The sequence below is a fragment of the Pleurodeles waltl genome, chromosome 3_1 (genome assembly GCF_031143425.1).
Source record: "Pleurodeles waltl isolate 20211129_DDA chromosome 3_1, aPleWal1.hap1.20221129, whole genome shotgun sequence".
NCBI lineage: Eukaryota > Metazoa > Chordata > Amphibia > Caudata > Salamandridae > Pleurodeles > Pleurodeles waltl.
In genome coordinates, this window is record NC_090440.1 from 1,172,319,580 (window position 1) to 1,172,343,332 (window position 23,753).

The window sequence follows — 23,753 nt, forward strand, 5'->3', positions numbered from 1 at the left end:
GGGCCAACACCATGGGTGTCGCCCATAGTCGTCACCCGAAAGCCAAAACAACCAGGTGAGGTGCGCATATGCGTGGATATGAGGTTGCCGAATATGGCCATTCGGAGGGAGCGGCACCTCACACCAATGGTGGATGACATTGTGGCGGAGGTCAGTGGGTCACGGTGGTTCTCTAAGATGGACCTTCGGGCCGGATATCACCAACTGTTGCTCGCCCCCGAATCAAGGGCCATAACCACATTTTCAACTCATGTGGGGCTGAGGCGGTACAAGCGTCTCAGCTTTGGCATTGCCAGTGCCGCAGAAGTGTTTCAGGACACGATTCGTGGTGTGTTAGCCGGGCTCGAAGGGGTCATCAACGTGAGTGACGATATTCTTGTGCAGGCCCCCACTGTGGAAGGGCATCTCAAGAATATCGTCACTCACGTTGATGACCCCTTCGAGCCCGGCTAACACACCACGAATCGTGTCCTGAAACACTTCTGCGGCACTGGCAATGCCAAAGCTGAAACGCTTGTACCGCCTCAGCCCCACATGAGTTGAAAATGTGATTATGGCCCTTGGTTTGGGGGCGAGCAACAGTTGGTGATATCCGTCCCGAAGGTCCATCTTAGAGAAACACCGTGACCCACTGACCTCTGCCACAATGTCATCCACCGTTGGTGTGAGGTGCCACTCCCTCCGCTATATTCGGCAACCTCATGTCCACGCATATGCGCACCTCACCTGGTTGTTTTGGCTTTCGGGTGACGACTATGGGCGACACCCATGGTGTTGGCCCCTCAACCTTTTCAATAATGCCAGCGCTTTCCAATTTGGCCAACTCCTCTTCCACCTTTGGCCTCAGGTGAAATGCTATGCGTCGATGTTTCAGGGCTACAGGTTCAATCGTTTTGTCGATGTGTAGCTTCACCTGTCGTTCCTTCAGACAACCAATGCCTTTGAAAATGTCCAAGTATTCTTCTTCCAGACTTTCTAAGGCCCCCACGTGGACACTGAACGTGAAAGTGACTAGTTGCAGTTCCTCAGCTGTGCGAGAGCTCAGTAACATCCCTGTTCCAGTTTTCGTGACATATACCTTTGCTCTGGTGGCAATGTCCTCATGTACGATGTCTGTCGTGAACACACCTGCCAGGGGAATTGGTGTTGCTGATCCAAATGCATATACCTGCACGGTGGTGGGCCGAAGTTGGGGGGGGGGGGAGTAGGAAGCTGACGGAATACTGACTGTGCAAGGATGTTTATTGAAGCCCCAGTGTCAATGAGGGCGGGCACTTGATGACCGTCAATTTTCAACGTGCACCTCGGAATTCTCTTCCCCGGACCATTGCCTGGTTGAGTGGTGTGAATAACGTACACCGTGCCTTCCGGTTCGTCATCATCATTCATGTCCAGCACCTCATTCTGTTGTTGGATGGTTTGGGCCGCATATATCACTTTCCGTACCCCTGACTTGGGCTTCACGGCTGACATGCAGAATTTCGCAAAGTGGTTGAGACGTTGACAATTTGTGCATTGTTTCCCCATCGCTGGACATTTTCCTTGGTGCGGTATACGCTCCTCCACACATGTAGCAGGTACGACGCCCTCCCTCTGATTTGTTCTTTTCCTTTCTTTTCGTGGGTGTCGCCGCCACCACTGCATTGACCGGTTCTGCCTTTATGGGTTTCGCGAGTGCCGACTCCATATGTGCCCCCCTCACACGAGACAGCTCCTTGGAGCGCCCCATTGTTAGTATGTCCGCCATTGACATGCCTGGGACTTGTAAGATGTGTTCCCTCAACTTGGTAGAGTGACAGCCTTGAATGAACTGCGCACGGGTCTCGTCAGCCGTATCAGGTAATGTACATGTACTCGCCAAGTCCCTGAGTCTAGCGCAGAAGACATCCACCGACTCTTCCGGAAGTTGCCTGGCTTGCCTGAGAAGGAAACGCTCATAGTCTGGATTCGCCAACGGCTCGAAATAGGCTGTGATTGCACGTTTCAGAGTTTGATTCGTGAACGGGGGACCCTCTTCTACCACCGACTTGCTGACCTTGTGGACCGCAGGCCCGCCCAAATGCAAAAGCATCTGCCTTCTCCTTTCAGGGTGTATTGCTGCTGCCTCGAAATAGTTCTCCAAACGCTTCACCCATGTTTTCCATTTGGCAGCATGTGCTGATGGAGGACCATCGATTAGGAACGGTTCCAGCGCCGGGAACAAATTCATGGTGCTGACAGGGTACGCTTGCAACTTGCGCTGACGTCCACTCAGTGACCCAGGGTGTACAGAGTGCTCTGTGTTGGCTGTGCAGGCACCCAGTTATCTATCCACCCAGCAAATTGTCCCGATGCACCTCGCACACCGCTGACTGGCGTGGGTGCGGCCGCCAAGACAACCGGCGTCTGCCTGACTCGAGTGGACGCTCGGCAACTCCTCCTGCCGCCCAGCCGCTCAGACCGCTGCCAGTACTCCCACGGCTGAGGCGAGCACCTCGCTGCTGCCCAGCCACGGAGTCCACCGCTTGGGAGACTCACCGCCGGGGTCCACACACGGAAGCGCAGAGGTCGATGCCACGCGGCCGGATCGCAGGTACACGTTGTGCCGCGCACCCGCCCGTCACGCCAGCGCCGCGGGCCACTTGGGGTGAAAGCTGGCACTAATCGGGGAGTGAGGGCCGTCTCCCGGTCTCGTCGCCACTTTGTTGTATTGCTTCTTCGGTTCCGATATTAGCGGGAATCGGTAGAGGGGAGATGGGCAGGGAGAACAATAATGACACCGTACACAGTAGTGGTCAGTGGGGAACTCCCCTTTTGGCACGAACACCAAAACCTTTATTTCGTTGCCTCCTTACGTCAGGAGCCAACCAACAGGACCAACATTTAGAGGGGTTTCTACCCGACCACATACCAGCGGCTCGTGTAGATCACCCCTAACCTAACAAACTCAGTGGTAGCGACATAACAGTGGGGAGCACTGTATAAAAGTTATTATGTGATTATGTGGACTGCTAAGCCCGAGGAAGTGAAAACCTTTGGTCACAAAAGCAAGATATCAAAATGCGAGTTTACCTAATAAGTTACCCTTGCAATTCTTTGTTTGGTGACTTATTAGTACACATTTCGAATCTCAGGCAAGTATGACTGTAGTGCTTTTTGGCACGTTTTCTTAAAATGGCTAGAAAAACTGACTACCTACAAAACACGAATTAGGTAATTATGTTTTCCTTCCAAAAATGTAAAACACATTCGTCGTACACTTCCTTTTGGGTTGGGTCGTGCTTCAGAAGACACATACACACAGACCAGAGGCTGCATTTTGTCCAGCTGTAGACAAAGAAACAATGTTTGATGCCACTGCAGGGTGTATGGTGAAACTAAGATAACAGCAGGAAGTCAAATAGTGTGTGCCCTGAAAACCCTCACGAGCTCCTGTTTAGAGGTCATTGTCAGCGGCACAACTCGAGCATACACCACCCCCCCTCCCCTCAAGGCATGGTGCGTGCATATTCACAGGGGTGCTGCTTCAGGTTGGTGTGTAAGGAGAAGACACTGGAGCACCTCACACGTTTATCACTGGGTAAGAGCAATCTGCATAACTTTACCTCCTGCACTTCCCGACCCCTGACCTGCTGCCACAGGCATGAGCATAGCACACCCTGCCTCAGACTAGGCCGCATTCAGCCCTTAGAGGCCAGAGGCCTTATGTTATTAAAATAGTTAGAGGACGGGTTGGATACAGTAGCTGCGTGTCCGTTTACAAGTTGCTCAAACTTTGCTCCGTGGTTCAAGGTGAGCCACCATCGGTGCCTCTACCAGGTGACTGTGCATTCGTAGGCTTGGAAGCATTGACACGGAAAACAACAAGGGAATAAAATGCACACTGCAGTAAAGAGGAAACCAAGCTAACGGGCCTAGTCCCCACAACATGTGGAAGAAAGCAATCACAAATTTAGGACAGGACCCATAATAGATGTTAGGGTCACAACCCAGTCCTAACATGATTATTGCTTTCCCAATCACAAATCTCAGTAGTCTCCTAATATGTCAATGCTGCAACACTTTAAATGTCATAGCTACATTTAGAAATCAATTTAATGATGTATTTTATTGGCATTTAAATAGTAATTTCCACACACCTTGCACTTTCCGCCTGGTTGTACCGCACAATTACATACTGTCGCTCCCACTAAGGATCAAACATAACTCCTACTAATTTATTATACCACATAAAAACCTAAGTAAATGAATGGCATGTTTTAAAAAAAAAAGAAAATGTTTTAAAGTGCAAGACTAATCCCAAAAGCCAAATGATAAACACCCTTCCCACACCCAAAAAACTACTAACCCAGTGTCTGGCGCAGTGTGCTGCCCAGCGTAAAGTGCTACACCTATTCACAAGTACTAAGTGCTATATAAATACAATTACAATATTATATATATATATATATATATATATATATATATACACACACACACACACACACACACACAAACATACATACATACCTCCTCGCTCATAGTAATACTAGTTCTATAACACTCAGCGGTTGGGCAGTCAACTGTAGTTCATACAGATGGCATAATTTTCATATACTGCTTAACCTTCTCATACAAGAGAAAACTGCTATGGATCCTGGCTATCACTCAGTATGGTACCAGTCAACAATAATCGCCACCCATCGCAAACCATCAGGCATTGAATAATTTTTAAAAAAATCTGTCACATGCCCCTGGTCAACAGAGGATTAACTGAGTCCACTATTGCAGGCCCCACCCTAGCTACATACTAGGACCGCCTTTGACATTTCATAACGGCAATCAGATATGGGATGATAGTAACAAAGTTCATCGAACAGACCTCTAATCTATGTCTCTCACCAACCTATGCTAGCTCAGGACCATAAACTTTAAACAAAATATCAGAATGAACAACCCAGTAACCAACTAAGTGGACTATGAAAATGAGAAATAACATAAGGAGACCTGCACAGCTGCTCAAAGTTGCCAGATTACTGATAAACTACATGCATATCCCTCACAATTCTTCATCAATCACACTGCTAAACACTGCATTCCTTGACACAACCATATCTCAGTGGTCATTACTCACAACTTTCCATATAGGATCAAAACCAAGATAATATCCTTCCAACAACACACCCTGAACGGTGTAGTGCGCTACTCATGTAGGCAACTGAAGTCAACAAAGAGGTCATTCATAAAATAGAGTATACTTAGTCCAGATATTTAGGCATGTCTGATATGACACACTGAATTGAATCATAAGAATTAAACACATTCAAGTGTTAACCATACTAAAGCAAATACACAATCCAATTGAATTCGAAAAACAATCATGGGTAATAAAGGAATGAATGAAAAACAGCCATATAAAAACGAAGGCATTAAATTCCCAAAAGGCATATTACTGAATACATACATTAGTGGGGTACAGAGAAAAGCAATCAGACACACCAATGTACACTGTGTAGCCTGTCCAAGTCCATGAGCTGTGGAATTTGTTCCTAAGGTGAGCAAATGACAGAAAAATAGTGGAACAGTGGCAACAGGTTTGTCTCTATATAGTGTTAAATGCACAAGAATATCCTAAGGACTTAATGTATTTGTGAAAATATGGGGCACCCTAAGACGTCTCATCTCAAGAAATGAACCAGACTTGAATAATTAACACTGGTTGTATATGCCCACCAATGACAGAATCCTATGTTATACTTTGGACAGGCATCAGCTCTAGAATGGTGTGGAAGAACTCACACTAGTAGCTTGCCGTTAAAGTACAGCAGCTCTCCTTCCTCAAAGTTGGAGTGCGGAAACATCAACATATGCTCTCTAAACAGATAGAGACACAGACACATACAAACAGGGAGGGAGAAAAGAGATATTTAATGGGTAATCTGTAATATGGTGCATTAGAGACAATGGAGATGGGCAGGGAATTTGTGTGATTCTACAGATGCCATGTTTACTGTATTAATAGAGATTCATAGCATTTGGCGCACACATTGCATAACTTGCAGATCCACAAACATGTTTCTAGCTCAAATGGATGAAAAGAATAATGTCAGAGAATATGCAGCATAATTTGCTTTTTCTGCTGCATATTCCTAATCATGCCGACAAAAATCCATATTTTACAGTGACCTATGAACTAATTTCTATATTGAAGTATAAACATTTTTTTTTTAAATTCCTGGTTATGGATGGCTTTGCAAACATGCATACAGCAATTTTCGATGCTCAGAATGGCACCCTTAATTTAACAGGCAACTTCACAAATAGCCTCACGTAAGACATGTCCCACAGCCTTGTTAGGCCCTAGACCCCCCCAGCGCCACTCTTTTAAATAATGGGTAGAGGTTGATTGGCCCCAGGGATGGGCTCCCCAGGGCCTCTGATGGCTCCAGGAGGTATCTGTGCGTTCCCCTCTCTCCATATTGTTTTGGACCCCGGGGTGGCCCCACCCACCCTCTGATGGCTCAGGGAGGAGCAACCGCCCTCCGCTTTATGAACACAGCCACAGGGCGGGCTCCACGAGGCTTATAGTAAATAAATGCAGCCTGACCACCATTTTTTGGGTGGGATTGTGGCACTTGTTTGCCGTTTTCTTTTTTTGGTGCTGGGGCAGGGGGTACCTCTGTTCCCCCTCCCCAAGCAGGGCATTCCTACCCTGGCCCATATATATCTTTATGTTTTCTATAACTTTAGAAATGGGTACTAAGTGTCTGAGTCCTGTAAGGGCTGCTATCATCATTTTCTCATGTTGCTACGAGCCAATCAGAGCACTTGCAGGAGTCAGTCTCCCGATGAAGAGAGATGGCCCATGGGAAATAAAGATCCCTGGGCCATTCAGAATGCTCTATTTTTAAATTGGCACTCCTGTGAGAGTCTCTCGCAGACCCAATTGTCAAAATATATTATATTTTTACCCTACATTTTTCCAAAATGACTGATCAGAAGTATACCAAATCACAATCTGCACACCAAGATCTAGCTTCCTGCCAAATTTGGTGTAGTTCCCTTTTAGCAGTTTTTGCTGCAGACCATCTTAAAGTCAACGGAAAATGCATCAGGATTTTGCAATCTCCTTTTTCCCCTTCGGCCCCTGCTCGATGGATCACCCTCCCACACCCAAAACTTTCCAGAAAGGAGGTGAAGTGGTTTAACTTTTTTTTGTGGAAAATTTTATGAAGATTCGGTTAATGAGGCCAAAGTTATCAGCAAACCAAAAAGAAAAACAAAAAAAACTTTCTATGGAAAGGCAGACCCAGATATAGCTACCAATGGGGTAGGTGCTCCCCTCGCGATGGAACCCCAAGTCACTGATGACTAGAGATGTCTTTGTTGAAGAGAAAATCTCTTTACTTTTTTTCTGTTAGAATTTTTAATTTTAAATTTCCCTTAGTATGCCTTTCCTCCGTTCTTTCTTTTTCCCGTATCTAGGTGATAAGGTTCCCCACTGTTAATAAGATGCTCCTGAAACAAGGATATCTTTCTATGCACATTTGGGTTCTAATAATGAGATAAATGGCAGATACTGACTTTGTGCTGAAAACATTGTACCATTTGGAAATGTTGAGCATTATAGTCCACAAGACACTCTACCTTATCTTGTAAGTTAATATATATATATATATTTTTTTTTCTAGAAGGATACATATGAATGCAAGCAATTGCAATGCAATGGTACTCACATTTGCTTTCGTTAGAGCTACTGGCATTGTAAATTCATAACTGGACATTTCCTGCCACATAAATTGTCCAACCCTGTCTCAAAATTTAGACTGTTCCTGCCACATTATTTCAGTGGCTCTGCGTATAACTAAAGCACTTTTATTTACCTTCTTCCTCTATCTGCATCCAAAAATGAAAATATTGTCATTTAGCATCCTAATTTAAATGTGCCATGCTAATGCCAGTAGAATACCACTGTCACCCCTCCCCCCCTCGCACACACACTATCAGAGTTGCTTGCTGGCTAACACAATTCCGAAAACAAGACTGCCACAGATGAGTAATGAGAGAAATAAACTAGAAGGGTCACCCAAACATATCAAGAGAGTTCAAACAGTTATAGTGTAATGAGGATGTTACGCTGGCCTGAATCATGGTCATAATTGGAATAAGGAGAGATTAATAAAACATGTACAATTATCATATAAACCTTTATCAGAAAAAAGTGATTGACATTAGACTGAAATGCTCAGAACAGCCCCTAAAGGACACCACAACGTAAACAGCATTTGTAAGAAACATGGTTATGGCCCTAGAGGGCATAACCACATGAACAGCACATTACACATTTCCATGGCTAGCAGGCTGACTGCAATGATATGACTAACAAGACTCTTAAAACACAAATTACGCTCAGCTGTAAAACATAAGTTCCAGCCATGAGAGAGGTTAATAAGACACTGAATGGAGGGAGATATTATTTTGGGACTCCAACTAACCTACTGTGGGGACCCCCGAGATGATCTAGACAGAAAGAGCAGGTTGAGGTGAACGTTTTGAAGTTGGTCCCATTGTCCTAGGACCACCACAGGCTGAGTTATGAGCAAAAATGTTTTGTAAAAGAATGCATTGCAAAGCATTATGGGATGACAGTGCAGCAAATATTTTAGTATGTTGACTGTAATGCTCAGAACAGCCCCTAGAGAACACCAAAATAAAAATATAATTTGTAGGAAACAGTCATGTAACCATATATTTAGCCCATAAAAGGCACAACCACATGAAAATAGACTGGCACAAAGTAATGCAACGCAACTATATATTTAGCACCTAAAGGGCATAGCGCCCTACACATTCTCAGGCTTAGCTGACCTACTGCAATACTAAGGCCTTTAAAACAGAAACTACTCAAGCTGTAAAACAAAAGTTCCACCCATATAGAGCTTAATAAGGGATTGAATGGGGAGGGGGGAGGTGCATCATTTTGGGGTCCCTGCTAACTTGGTGTGGGGACCCAGAGAGAAGGTATACAGAAAGTGTGTGGGGTGGGGGGGATAAATTCAAAAAGAGTGTTTCCCATTATAATTCCCATTTGAATTTTGAATAAGACTACAGTCCAAACCGCTGGATGGAATTACATCACAATTGGCAGAAAGTTAGCTTTTGGCTCAGAAAGCACACTTTTTATAATTTGGTGTAAATCTGTTCAGTAGTTTGAGATATTAAAGGGAACAGAAAAATAGATATCTAGTGGTGCAGATCAATAAGATCTCATGCTGAGGTCTGATTGGCTGCAAACACTTCAACCAGGAAGTGTTGCAAGCCATTTTGGGACACAGCTTCAGACAAGAAGCACCTGAGAGCAAGGAGAAAGCAGGGGGGGGGGGTTTAAGCAGCAGGCCTGCATTAAACAGGGCCAAGTACAAAAGGGAAAGCAGACAAAAAGGAGGGAATGGCAAGCAGCAAGCACGCACACACAAAAAAAAAAAACACAGGACTGACCTCAAGGAGAAAGCAGTGGGAAGAAGGGAAGGCAAGAGGCTGGCAGGCACAAAACAGTTCTGAGAGCACAGAGAAAGCGGTCAGAGGGAGGGAAAGGCAAGCAGTAGGCAGGCACAAAACAGTTCTGAGCGCAAGGAGAAAGCAGTGAGAAGGAGGGAAAGTCAAGGAGCAGGCAAACAAAAAATGGGGGTGGGCAAGCCAGGAGAAAGCAGTGAGAACAAGAGAAAGGCAGGCAGCAGGCACAAAAAGGGTTTGAGAGCTAGGACAAAGCAGTTAGCTAGGAAAGGCGAAGGAAGGACACACACAAAACAGGGCCGGAGAGAGCAAGTAGAAAGCAGTGAGAACGAGAGAAAGGCAAAAACAGGCACGCACAAAATGGGTCTGAGAGCTATGAGAAAGCAGTGAGGAAGGAAAGACTAGAGCAGGCATGCAAAAACCGGGGCTGAGTGCAAGAAGAAAGCAGTGAGAAGGAGGGAAAGTCAAGGAGCGCACACACACACAAAATGGGGCGAGAGCAAGGAGAAGGAGGGAAAAGGCCAGCAGCAGGCATGCACAAACAGGGCTGATTGCAAGAAGAAAGAAGTGAGAACAAACTAAAATCAAGCACCAGACACACACCATAACCATGTTTTTTTGTGTATCTTCTCCTTGCTTTTTCCTCTAAGGCTGTGCAAAGCATGTGGTTGGATGCATGCATGGGGGCTGGAGGGACTGACCACTGGCCTGTGGTCAACCCGCTTGGTGTAGTAAAAGAAAAAAAAATACTAATACAGGGACATTATAGTCAGGAAATAGAATAAAACCAAACCTTAGAAATTCACTAAAAAACAAAGGTTACAGGGACATTAAAGGAAACAGAATTAAAAAAAAAAAAAAAACCTTAGAACTCCACTGAAAAAGACAAAGGTTACAGAGAGGATATAGTTAGGAAACAACCTTTGACATTCACTAAAAAAGAAAAAAAACAAAGGTTACAGGGACATTATAGTTAGGAAATAGAAATAAAAAAAAGAAATCCACTGAAAAAACGAAGGTTACAGGGGTGTAATAGTTAGGTACTAAATTTACTTGCACAAAATCATAGAAATTCTGCAGCTATGGTTACCAGCCCCAACTATAACTTACGTCCCTGCAACGCACTGCTTATGATCTCACATATTACATCACTTATGACTTGGTCAGTAACATAATTGATGACATCTCAAATGACATAATTAATGACATAATCCACCTTAAGACTCACACGTCCATACATACCACTCATTCAACTACTCACATACCCATATAACTATACATAAAAACACTTGTAAAATGCACTCACACACCCATTCACCCACTTATATAGCCAGTAATACAACCACTCACTTGGCCATGCAATTACTCACACACTGACGTATACACCCACAAAGCCATTCAGACAGCTACACAGCTAATACAATCTTCACTTATTCTCTTGTGCAGCAATACAGCCACCCAGGCATACAGACATACAGCCACCTAGAGAAGGAGTCATTCACCCATACAACTACTTCTACACCTGTTCTCTCACCCGTACAACAAATAACACAACCAGTCACTCATCCATTTAGTCACACACCCACTGACTTAGTCAGATAGATACTAACACATACACTCACTTTTCTACACTGTCCCTGATACAAGTACACTCACACAGTAACTGACACACCCACTAACTCGCCCATACAGCTACTGACCGATATCTGACTCACCCAAAGAACTACTCACACAGCCATAGAAGTACTCAGTCATGCAGCACTACAACTACTGAGAAAACCACTCACACATCCACTTGTTTACCCATACAGCTACACAGAAACCCACTCAGTACCACTCACATACAAATGCAGAAACATATATTCACTCAGTTGATGTGCATTAAAAATACTATCACTAATCAGTAGCACTGGAAGAGTACTAATGTAACTTACGCAGTACCTTAGTATGTATCTAACTCACGTAAACGTTTTTTTACACACACAGACTGGAAGATGTCAACTAAGATGTTGTAAGTAATGTCATCAGTGATGTCACTTACCCTGTGATGAGTGATGTAATATGCGAGGTCGTAAGCAGTGCATTGATGGGGCCTAAGTTATAGTTAGGGCTGGAAGCTACAACTGCTGATTTTTTTTTTTCAGTGAAAAATATATATACACACACACACACAAACAAACTGCAAAAAGAAGCTCATCTGCCTCACCCCTAATCATTACACTTTAAGCTGTTTCACCTTCGCTTCTAGTCTCCAGCTGGCATTGTTCCAAACATAACCCCATTATCTTCCTGGAGAGATACACTGGCAAGCCAGTAATGATCATAACTTCATCAACAGTCAAGTCACACGGGGCGTGGCTAGCGGCTGATGGAGCCGCACGCTTAGGGAAGAGCTCCGGGGCTGCAAACGGGGCCCGGCCAGCTTAAAACCCCTGATCGACGCCTGAAAACCGAATCTGGCCACAGGCAATAATACCACAGAGCAGTGGGAGCGCAGAGGAACTCTCATGGACTCGGATCATGCATTAAACGCAGCGCAGAATGATTTTTCACACAGCGACCGCCCAAGTCAAAATGGCGGCCGCAACTAACTGAATGAGCAGCGATCCTGTGGCGGCGAGCGGAGAGGCCGGGGCAAGTGCTACGGGACCCAAAGGACTGAAATCGGCCTAGCGGGACCATCGGACTCGGACGATCCTCTGACTGGGCAGAAGTGAAACCGGTAGGTGGGAGAGGCGGACGCCCAAGGGGCTGCGGCCTCCTCACCCGGGCGCAAACCACGACTGGGCCCTGCACCTCTGAGGCCTCACGAAAAGCGGTGAGTGGCGCGGGGGAGCCCCCCGACCAAAGGAGGGCGGCGAGAGAAGTGGGAGACCCCACCCCAGAGGAGTCGCGCCCCCGGGGGAACCCAAACCGGCAACCGGGGGCCTCAGAACAGCTCAGGGGGCCGGAAACAATTAACTATCAACCCCAATGCCGGCGTGATACCTATCCCACAACGCTGTAATCGAAGAGAGGAAGAGCTCAGAAATCAGGGTCTGCGGGCTAGCGAGGCTGCCATTCTGGACCTTAAGAGGGGGGACCCCCCGGCGCCAAGGACCCCTGACCTGGCTGGGGGAGGAAAAGTTACTGGGGGCACCCTGGCTCTGCTCCCATCCTCCATTCTTTCTGCGGCCCCGGCTTCCCCTGCCAAAAAAAAATCAACGAACACTAAAGACTCCTTTAATGATGGTGAAAACCAAAAAACGTGAAGAGCAGAGCCAGGGCGAGGCCGCAAGTACTAAACCCACTACCCTCCCACAAAATCGCACTCCACAGACGATCTGTCACTACATGAAACTACTCTGGACATGGTTCTCCTGGCCATCAGAGAGTCCCGAGAAGCACTGGAGACGAAAATAGATAACTTGGCAACGGACCTCACTCTAGTGAGAGATGACCATCGCAAACTGAAGGAGAGAGTACGAACCAACGAAACATTGCTTGCGGCAGTGACTTTAACACAAAAAGCAACAACTGCAGAACTCACAGCTCTCACCTCCTGCATCAAAACCTTAGAAACCAGAGCAGAAGGCGCAGAAAATTGTGCCCGCAGGAGTAACCTTAGGCTGGTTGGGATCCCTGAGCAAACCGAAACGTCCGCAGACAGTATGGAGTCCTTCTTAGAAAACTGGATTAAGACCACAGTGGCCCCGGAGGGCCTCTCAGCTTTCTTCGCAATAGAAAGAGCACATAGAGTACCCAACAGGATCCCACCCCCAGGAGCTAGACCACGTCCAATAGTGGCTAAATTACTACACTACAGAGACAGAGACTATATTCTCTCACAAACACGTCAACTCAGAGAGATCACCTGCAACAACCAACGGATCATGATCTTTCCAGATTTCACCAGGGAAACGCAAACACAAAGGGCCTCCTTTAATGTCCCCAAACGCACATTGCGCGAGAACGGCATAAAATATGCAATGCCCTTCCCAGCTAAACTCAGGGTGGAACATGATGGTAAAACGCACTTCTTCACCTTGCCGCAACTAGTTTGGGAGTGGCTGGAAGCTCAGAATATGTCCACCTTGAACCACTCCACTGGGACCCTGCGCAAACCGGGTGGAAAACCCAGCAGATCCTCCAAACGAACTACGATGGTGCCCCCCCCCCCCCCCCCAAGACACCAATCCCTACGCGAGATGAGAAACGCAGTGGAAACTGCAGCAGCCCTAAGCGGGGGAACAAGCCCTCGCGCGCAATCCCCGGAAAATACATCGGATTTTGATTCGGACTGCGGGAACTCCTCATTGTCGCATGACATCTTAACAAGCCTGCCGAAAATCACACCAGGCACTGCTGAGGAGATTATCTAATCTCTAGCTTCAAAGATCATGCCCTGTATGCATACTGGCACGTCCTTTACCGTCTTCAGGTAGAGACCCCTCCCACCCTGCTACTAAGCTAGGTTTACTAAGTACACTCTGTTGGGTCCTAGATATGACACAGCCGGGCCCCGGGAGCGACTCGGGACGGAAGCTCTCTGCCCCTGCCACGCCTCCCACCTATAGGACTTTAAACTAAGAATGTTCATGGTTTGGATGGGGAAAATTTTGGTTACCGGTCCTGGGGTATGGGAGTTGGGGTTTAAATTTGTTCTTATAGTTATAGGGGTCCACGTCGCATTAATCATCCACGAACCTAACAACTCTCGTCTTCACTCCTCAACAAACTCACATAACAGAAGACCTGTCCAGCGGTCCAGTCCCACACATAGTCAACAATTTACAATTCATAATACATGGCTGTAACCTACAAAATGATAACATGGAACGCCAGGGGCTTAAATAGCATGTCCAAAAGATATAAAGTACATAGCTACCTTAAACGCAGAGGGGCGCATATAGCCCTGCTCCAAGAAACACACCTACTAGAGCAGGAAGTCACAGCGCTCAAAAGAAGATGGAGGCGCCAAATATTTGCCACTAACTACTCCGCTTATGCCAGGGGGGTACTAATATGGATCCGCCAAGGGGTCCCATTCCAGGCACTTCTAACATTGATAGATAAAGAAGGGAGATATGTGGTAATCAGGGGAAGGCTGGATGGAAAAGAAGTGACAATAGGAGGTCTCTAGGCACCGAACTCAGACCAAAAATGTTTCCTAGATAAGTTATCACGAGACTTAGGTCCGACCCTTACAGGCCAAAAAATACTCGGTGGGGACTTCAACTGCATAACTAACACACACTTAGATAGATCACACCCCCCTTTACAACACACGGAAACTCAAAAAACTGCCAAATACTTCCCGGAATGGCAACAACACTGGCAACTTGAAGATTGTTGGAGACAACACAATCCACAAGGCAGAGATTACTCCTATTACTCGACAGCACACGATCTACACGTTAGACTAGATACCTTCCTGGTCTCCCAGGAACTGCAACATATTGTAACAACAGCCGAATACCTAAGCCGCACTATATCGGATCATAATCCCCTGATGATTTCACTGGCATGGGGCGGGGAGAAACCAGCAATCCCCACTTGGCGTCTGAGAACTGAGGCACTCGAAGACGAGGCGTTCAAACATACCCTACACCAAAGCATTGAGGAATTTCTCTCTCTAAATGCAGGGTCAACTCCTTCTAGAACCCTGGAGTGGGAAACCTTCAAAGTAGTAACAAGAGGTAACTGCATTGGCGAGAGCACTGGCGTTCGAAAATCTATCGAAACTGAACTCAAAAACCTAGAGGACTCCCTCAGAGAAACCGAGCGAAAGCTCCCAACACATCCCGAACTGATGTCCCTCCTGAACGATACGAAAACTAAAATAGTCGAAGCTGGCTCAAGATTGTCCCGCTTTTACTACAAACAGCACCTAAACAGACAACATACAGAGGGCGATAAAGCAGGAGCCCTGCTATCATGGCTTGCCAGGCCCCATAAACAACAAACCCCCATACTTGAGATCATGACACTCACAAGGTGCAGCATACACGGAAATAAACACATGTTTCCTCGAATACTACTCAACCCTCTACGCCCCCCCAGTGGTTACTATCTGTAATACCCAGATCCAGGAATTAGAGTCACTCACCCTCCCAACATTAGGCGCAGGGGACAGTCAGGCACTAGCTGCGCCTATCTCAATCACAGAGATTAAAGCAGCTATACAGGGTATGGCTAGGGGAAAGTCCCTGGAACAGACGGACTCCCTACGGAGTTTTATCTGTTGTACCAAGACCTGTTGGCTCCTAGACTATGCGAACTGTACGCAGAAGCCTGGCATAACAATAAACTGCCCCATTCAACTGAGGCCGTAATGATCCCCCTACTAAAACCCGATAAACCTCCCACAGATGTTCGCTCATACCGTCCACTTTCCATGTTAAACCTAGATTATAAAATATTAAGCAGAATACTGGCAAATAGACTATTACCCCACATGACGTCACTAATCCATCAAGACCAGGCAGGATTCATACCCCAACGCAGTACAGCGCAAAATATTGGACGCTTAGTCTCAATATTACACGCCATGCCGTCAACTACAACGCTACCCCAAGCAGCGATAATCTCATTAGATATAGAAAAAGCCTTTGATAGCCTACGGTGGGACTATCAGGAGCTGGTTATGCTAAAACTAGGGCTTGGGGAGGGCTTTACGCGCTGGACAAGGCTACTCTACACCAACCCCACAGCGAGAGTACGTACAGGTGGCATTATCTCTGACTCTTTCCCGGTGGGCAGGGGAACCAGACAGGGCTGCCCACTGTCTCCCCTCCTGTTCACCATGGCAGTGGAACCCCTTGCACAAACAGCGAGAACAGGGAGGTACTTTGAAGGTATATCGATCAACAATCAAACACACCACATAGCACTATATGCAGACAACATGCTATTGTTTCTCAAAAAGCTCGACACTGGCCTACCAGGGACAATAGACATGCTCGAAAATTTCGGTAGGGCTTCTGGTCTCCGAATCAACTGGAGAAAATCCACCATCTTTCCACTTACTGCAGACACTCCTGCGCCCGCAGATACTAGAGGTCTTCCCTGGTCCCCGAATACATTTAAATACTTGGGGATCAATGTGTACCATAAAATTGAAGACCTCCTAGAAGGAAACATACAGAGAGCTATTAATGGACTCAAAACTAATATGCAATTTTGGAATACACTCCCCCTGACTGTCTTTGGGAGGGTTGCCCTGATAAAAATGATAGCACTGCCCAGACTACTATACTATTTTTCCACCATCCCTCTAATAATCCCATAAGAGTATTCAAAAACATAGACTCCCTAATTGTGAATTTTATATGGGGATCGAACAGATGCAGAATCGCGCTTAACACACTCCAGAGGCCTACCTCAGAGGGAGGATTAGCTGCACCAAACCTAGAGATTTACTATTGGGCAGGGCAACTACAATGGGTGGCAAGGATAAGCAGCGAGTTCCTAAACAATAGCAACCCACGAATCTCATTAAACGGTCCTCTAGAAAACATTTTAAAAATCTTACTGAACCCCAAAAAACCATCGCAACAGCTCCCATTAGAATGGGAGGTGCCTAGACATTGTTGGGACCAATTCCTAAAACGCACGCGCACAAGGACCCCCTATTCACCCGAGATCCCCCTAACAGCTCTAAACCTCACCCCGAAGGGACACATCATAGAGCACTCTAACAAAATGACAAAGTATAACATCATGAAAATAGGAGACTTGTTTAACAATGGTAAACTTTGCAAATATATAGAATTACAAGAACGGTTCAGCCTACCCTCGGGCTTATTCCTCTCCCACTCTGCCTTAATAAATACTATCAAAAAACTATGGGGCGCAAAATCGAGTGAACCTGACATACACGAAAGTTGCCACCTCCTCAGCACAACGGGAGACCAGAGGGGGGTAGTATTGAGAATATATAAGTCCCTACAAAACACCACCTGTCTCCCATTGAACAAACTTAAATCCAAATGGCAGACCGACCTGGATTGTACCCTAGAGGATACCCAATGGGCCAGGATCACCTCCCACATTTACTCTGTATCCAGGAACGCAAGGTTCAAATTGATAAATGTATACATTTATCATAGAGCTTACCTGACTCCACAATCAATAACCACATTTTTTAACACGAATAACTCTAAATGCCCCAGATGCGAAGAATTATCAGCGGACCTTCTGCACATGCTATGGAGCTGCCCAAGAATAAAGTTGTTCTGGACTGAAGTGTTCAGGAAACTAGCCTCCAGCACAGAAAGAACAATCTCGCCCACGCCACTGGTTGCTCTACTGGGAGATTTCCCTCGCCCCTCAGCAAAAAAAATATCCAATAGGTTCATAGATCTGGCACTAATACTCGCCAAGAGGGAAATAACTTGCCACTGGAAGGACCCAGGAGGCCCTCTGGTGGACAGATGGCAAAACGCACTAGTGAAGTGGGCTGAAATCGAAAGCACAGCACTGCTGAAAGAAGCGCTGCAAGGTCAAAGACCCAGAGACAGCGCCAAACACTGGGACACACTGCTGGACAGTCTAAAGGCAATGGATGCCTCCACATCAGAGGATAGCTCATCTGACTCTGAATCGGACCCTGCACAGTCAACAACTACTACGACATAACATACAATAAGGATCACCGACTAATATTCTGGCAGCAAGGAGAGTTGTAATTAGAATAATAGATGATGGACAAAAATGCGAGATGGGGGGAGGGGGGTATAATACACAGTTGGGAATAACTTAGTATCTGTATTTGTTATGAGACATAATCCCTTCTTAAAAGCAATAAAAGGTATTTAAAAAACAGTCAAGTCACACTTCCTTTGACCGAACAACAGCCTGGGCAGTGTGAAGTCCCCACTTTTGCTTTGCTTTCCCACCCTGGATTTTCCTATGTTGATCCCAGCACTTTCTGAATTTGGTTACTGGTTTTGCCTAACGCCCCTGGTGCTAGATCATCCAAGGGCGTTGAATTGGACCTAGATAAGATTAAGTTTTAAGGCCAAAAGCCATGTATCAGGTGTGAAATTATGACACAGGTCAGCGTGCATGGGCACACCAGTGTATTTATAGATTCAATGCATGATGTATACAATGCATTCCCGATTTCCACCGCAACAAGAACAAACAAGAATGTGTGGAGGCGTTTGGAAACCAAACAAATCTATAGGCACCAGCAGGCGTTTAAATAATAACCTGTACTATCATTCTACTCAACAGCATAATAGCTCATGCGATGTATTGTTTATGATGTTTTTAAAGATACAATGGGCTTAAATAAACACTTGTTGCTTTAAGCCAAAATAGAATTGGGATGTATAGCACTGTTATTGTGCCATTAATGGGAGGGCGTTAGTAACTTGTAGCAAACAGGTGCATGGTGCTGATGAGATACAGCCCCAGTGAGAATGAAGCGCAATGATGGTCTAGCAGTGGACTTAATCGTTAAAGGAAGGGGATATAAATTCATTCCTCCATAACAAACATCTCACTCTTAGGGAGGCCACGTTACCACTTATTATGGATACTTTTTGACAACTGGGTTTTAACACAACTCAAAGCATTACGGGTGTTGCAGTTGGTTTACTACAATGGTTCAATATCAACTTACGGAACGTATTTGTTCCCTGGACCAAAAACAGTGTTCTTGGTTGGCCTGCAGCGCGATGACCAACAACCTTGCCGTATGCTTTGATTGCATAACTAAATTAAAAATATGTGTGCTTTACATAATGAGACAGGTGCAGTAGCTTCCGCTTGTGTAGTGCTATAAGACGTATTAACGTCACACACGTTCAATGTATGTCAGGCAGACTCGGAACATTCATGCTCTAAGCGCCTCACCACCAGCTTGAGCAGAAATGGCTATTGGAAAATTAAAACGTACGTAACTCGGTCTACTACGATGCCTCCCAGCCACCGCGCTTCTTGAGTGTTTGGTAGAGAGTGACTTCAGTGGTTTCGCCTGAACTCCGGTGGGACCTACTGGAGGTAGTGTTGCCTACCACTGCTGCGCGCACGGATAGGAAGAAGGCTAAACAACGAAGAAGGTACAACGCCTCTATTCCATGGTGCGACCTAGGAAGAGTATCCCTGCCCTCAAATGAGGGGATACGTACTATAAATCTAATTTACGATGAAGGGGAGGTACCAAGGTTTGTTGTTCACTTCAGAGTCAAAATAACAAACACATTTAATTTGCAGTACATGGAGTAACACATCGGATCAAATGTTTAGGGTACTTACCTCGGTCTTCGGGTTGTACTGCAGGCCGGAATCGAAGGACTTCATCCCCACCGTGTGACTGAAGGGGTGGGTGGAAGATTGGAGACCCCGGCACTGCTCCCGAGGCCAGGCGCGAAAAGAAGAAACAAAGGTCGGGGGAGCCCCGATAGAAAGAAAATCAGAAGCTCAAGGTGAGGGTGTTATAAAAGCGTCCTAACGGGTTGTGGCGGTCAGGTGTACGGCGCAGATCCACCCAAATGGGCTCGCCTTCTCTCTGTCCAACTTCCTGCTTGACTGAATATTGAGAAACAAAGTCAAAGAGGCAGCCAGGGTGAACCGGCGACTCTTCGCCCGTAGGTCCCCTCCTGCAGTCCAGGGTTCCCGTCTGATAGGCCTCTGGGGTGACTTCCGGGGGGGGAGCTCTGGCTCGGTTTGAGGTCCTCCTGCTCCTCAGGTATTCTCAAGGTGTGGCCCGCTTCCCTGCTCACACGAGATCTCAACATGGCCCCTCCTCCAAGACCTCTGCAGGTGAGGGAGGAGGAAGTGAAACCCATTGGGAGGTTACTCGTGAGAGGAAAAAACCCATAGGTAGAAAAGAGGCTGATTACTTTCACCGCCCCCTTCATAAAGCAAATACATATAAATGCTGGCGGCCCTCGTTCAAGGAGCAATTGCAAGGCGTGTTGCACAGTGGCATCCGTGAATAGTTGTGAGAGCAGAAACTGCACTTGTGTGCTTTAAATGTAAATATAGACGTTCTGGTACTCTCTATCCAAAGTAGCAGTTTGCTTCGGAAAAGTGCTGGTACTCTTCCATTAAATGTGTTGCCGCAGTCCAGAGAAGTGCATATACTCCGTGCCTTCCCCTTTAAAGCACTCGTAGTGCAGTTACAACTGGTAGGACGCGACCTATAGCAGATATAATATATATCCGTCTCTCATTTCTTTATAATCGGTGACTTGCAGTATGCTCTTGCACGGATTTTAAAACGCCGTTAGAATTCAATTGTAATAACTTCTTACAGTTGTTTTTTTTAAGTATTGACTACACCATGGGTACTCGCAAACATATTCCCAGGGGCCAAAAAGTTTGGTCTGTGATGTGACGAGGGCTCCGTCAATGCCAGCGGAATGGAGGTCGGGCAAGGTGGTTGGGAAGATTGGCGTTTAAGTATTGGTAGGTGAAGCGAAGGGTATACATCTAGTGGCTGAATTGAGCAATATGAAACTAGAAAACCTGGGATTAATCTTAGCTTCCCCACTTTTCCAAATTGTGTGATCCTAGGCAATTGCTTACTTTTAGGTTCAGGGTCTGCACTGTTCAAATCTGCTTCTGTGTTTGATTTAATAAACTATAATGGTGTTTATCTATAATAGGAACATAGGCCACTCAAAAAGTGCACATAACATCTGACTTGCTTGTTTAATTCACTATTGGCGTATTTGTCAGGGTAGAAGTGAAATTAATGTTTCTAAATTCTTGTTTGAAAACTATCACATTTAAATTAATACTTCTCATTGCACTGTACAATAAATTATACTTAGGTGAAATGGACTGCGTCTTAAATTAATACACTTTTTGAATTTTGAAGTGACTGTTATATTTGTAGACTTTTGCTGCAAGATGTCTTTAAAAATTAACTTGCTACTAAAGTCAAGCTCAGGACTCCCTGGTTACTTTCTTTCCTTAACACCAGTTAACCTTGAAATAAACAATTACCTCTTTATTTACAATCGATCGAGTTAGGAGCAACCCTGTACTCCTGTTGTCCAGGGGGCCGCATGTAAAGTTCAAGTGTGCCACATGCGGCCCCAGGCCGTATCCATAGACTACACAATGCCTGCAGCCAGGGGAAAGGCAAGGCAGATCAGGGAGCATCATTAAATCAATCAGCTATTTAAAGAAGGAAAAACATTTTTTTTTTCGTAAGGTCTGTTTTTCTAGCTGTAGGTTGAAAAGGAGATATTTATGGCAACATTTTTGTTTTTTGCACTGCATGGGTAATAATAGAAAAGTTAAAATCTTTCTGTCTGTTTACATTTAACACAATTCATTTATGTAACGTATGTTCAATCTTTAAACAAACACTGCAGTAAAATACAATATGTGATGTCCGCATAATGCCAGCAATTATATGGGTTATTACAACAAATTAAAAAACCTTCGACAAATGTGAAAAAGCTCTCCACCTTGAACATAAATTAAATTATAGAATGCGTAATGTGATACAATATCCACATATCTCCAGCAGTTGTAGGGGTCATTGCACCAGCTTTATGACAAATATAAGGCTTACAACAAATGGGAAAGCACGCTCCAGCTGCAAAAAAGACATAATTGTGCAATACATAATGTGATGTAAATCAAGTTCAGAGCAGTGGCCCCAAAATTATATACATGGCATCACATATTGTGGTGCTAGTACTTCCATTCATATATGCATCACTCACAAGGGCAGTAATTTACATATTGTAAAATAGGGGGGGGGGTTTATGGCCTATCAAATGTACCCACATGCTGTAGAGGTCCAAAAAAGTGAAGACAAGCTACCCTTAAGTCAATAGGGGACTAGCTAGACCAGGCAAGTGGATGCAACATATCTGCCCAAGTGGGCATGGCTCACCAATAGTCTGTTATACGTCAAGGAGACAGGTGGAGACCAATGGGGTGAGTCCTAAGTAACCACAAATAAAGGGGCAATCAGGCCCAAGTGGGGATAGCCTTGTTGAGAAATATACCAAAGGACCAAATGTAACACATAAAATATGCAGTCTCAAAGAGCATAAAGTCCACCTAGACGGAGCTATTATGGTTGCAGCATATGTACTTGCTCAAAATCACACCCAAGGTCACAAGTGATGTCTTAAGTCTGGATTAATCTTCTTATATTGTGCCATTGTGAATGCTGACTACACCTATGACAGGTAAAGTGCAGTGACCTAAGAGAAAGCAAATAATAATGTGATTAAAAACGGATTGAAAAGATAACACTCATGAAGTAAGAAAAAAATAAGCATATTAGTCAACATTTTCAGGTATCAGCTCAAATGTATTGACATTTCCTCATTACAGTTAAGGCCAAATGGTGCTAAAGTGTAAAACCCAAAATGAATTTTGACTCAAGTTTGTGAAGCACCTTTTCTGTATTGCCCCCTCTGATATTGGGCACAACAGTATCCAAAACCATGAAATGCAGTACGTTCCCATTAAAAAAAGCTTTTCTGCAAAGTGCCTGGTCACCGGATACTGTTGGTTTGTGTGTTGTATTACCCTCATGTGCTCCAGACTCAGTTTTTCATCCTTATATATGGTGCTGCCTATATACATCACATTACAAGGGCACAACAAACAGTACACTGGAGACTGTCACAGTGGGGATGGTACAACTATTACTGCAGTCTTTGTAGTTTCTACAACAAAAGAAACCACCACGCTGATGTGCACTTCTAGGTCCTATCTCAGTGATGAAATTATGACTCAAACAGTCTCTCAATGACCAGCACCACCTGAAAGTAATCTGTGGGGATGTTCCAGTGATTAATTTGTGCTTGTTGTTTCCGGTGCTAAGCACCAGCACTTATGTTTGAGGGCCGGGGCTTATTCTTCTGCCTCAAACATTTATTGCGAGCAAAAGACACATATGCGAAAGACGGATGAAGGGAAAAACGAAAAAGTGTCACAAAGGGAGAAAACAGAAAGGTGCAAGAGTGGCTGAAGTAGCAGGGAGTGGCTGTAAATGGATTAAAGAGGCCCGAGACGGCATCGGGATTACACGGCCTCAGTATTTCATGTTCACACATTTAATTGCAGGAGCTGCATGTTTAAGAGGAGGGCTTTGGGCACCGGGACCTTTCTATTTACAAATTAAGCACTGGGATGTTCCCACATGTCTATTCTGTATGGCATCTGCTATAGTTAGTATTCTCAAAGATAGAAATTCCTCAGATATTACCTCCCTAATAATTTTCCACCTGTTTGACGAATTACCACAAAAATTTACAGACCTGTACCATTTTCTACATTTTGAGTTGATGTAAATTTTTGTGATCAATCCTTAA

General features: G+C 45.2%; 1 protein-coding gene across 1 annotated transcript in view; it reads right to left on the bottom strand.

Moving 5' to 3' along the window:
* ST14 (ST14 transmembrane serine protease matriptase) overlaps positions 1–20,274 on the bottom strand; it is a 320,066-nt gene extending 299,792 nt beyond the window's left edge. Inside the window, exon 1 of the mRNA XM_069224467.1 lies at positions 19,717–20,274. Coding sequence (XP_069080568.1) covers positions 19,717–19,761 — 45 coding nt within the window. The 5' untranslated portion in view covers positions 19,762–20,274. The remainder of the gene's footprint in view (positions 1–19,716) is intronic.
* Between the last annotated feature and the right edge of the window lie 3,479 nt (positions 20,275–23,753).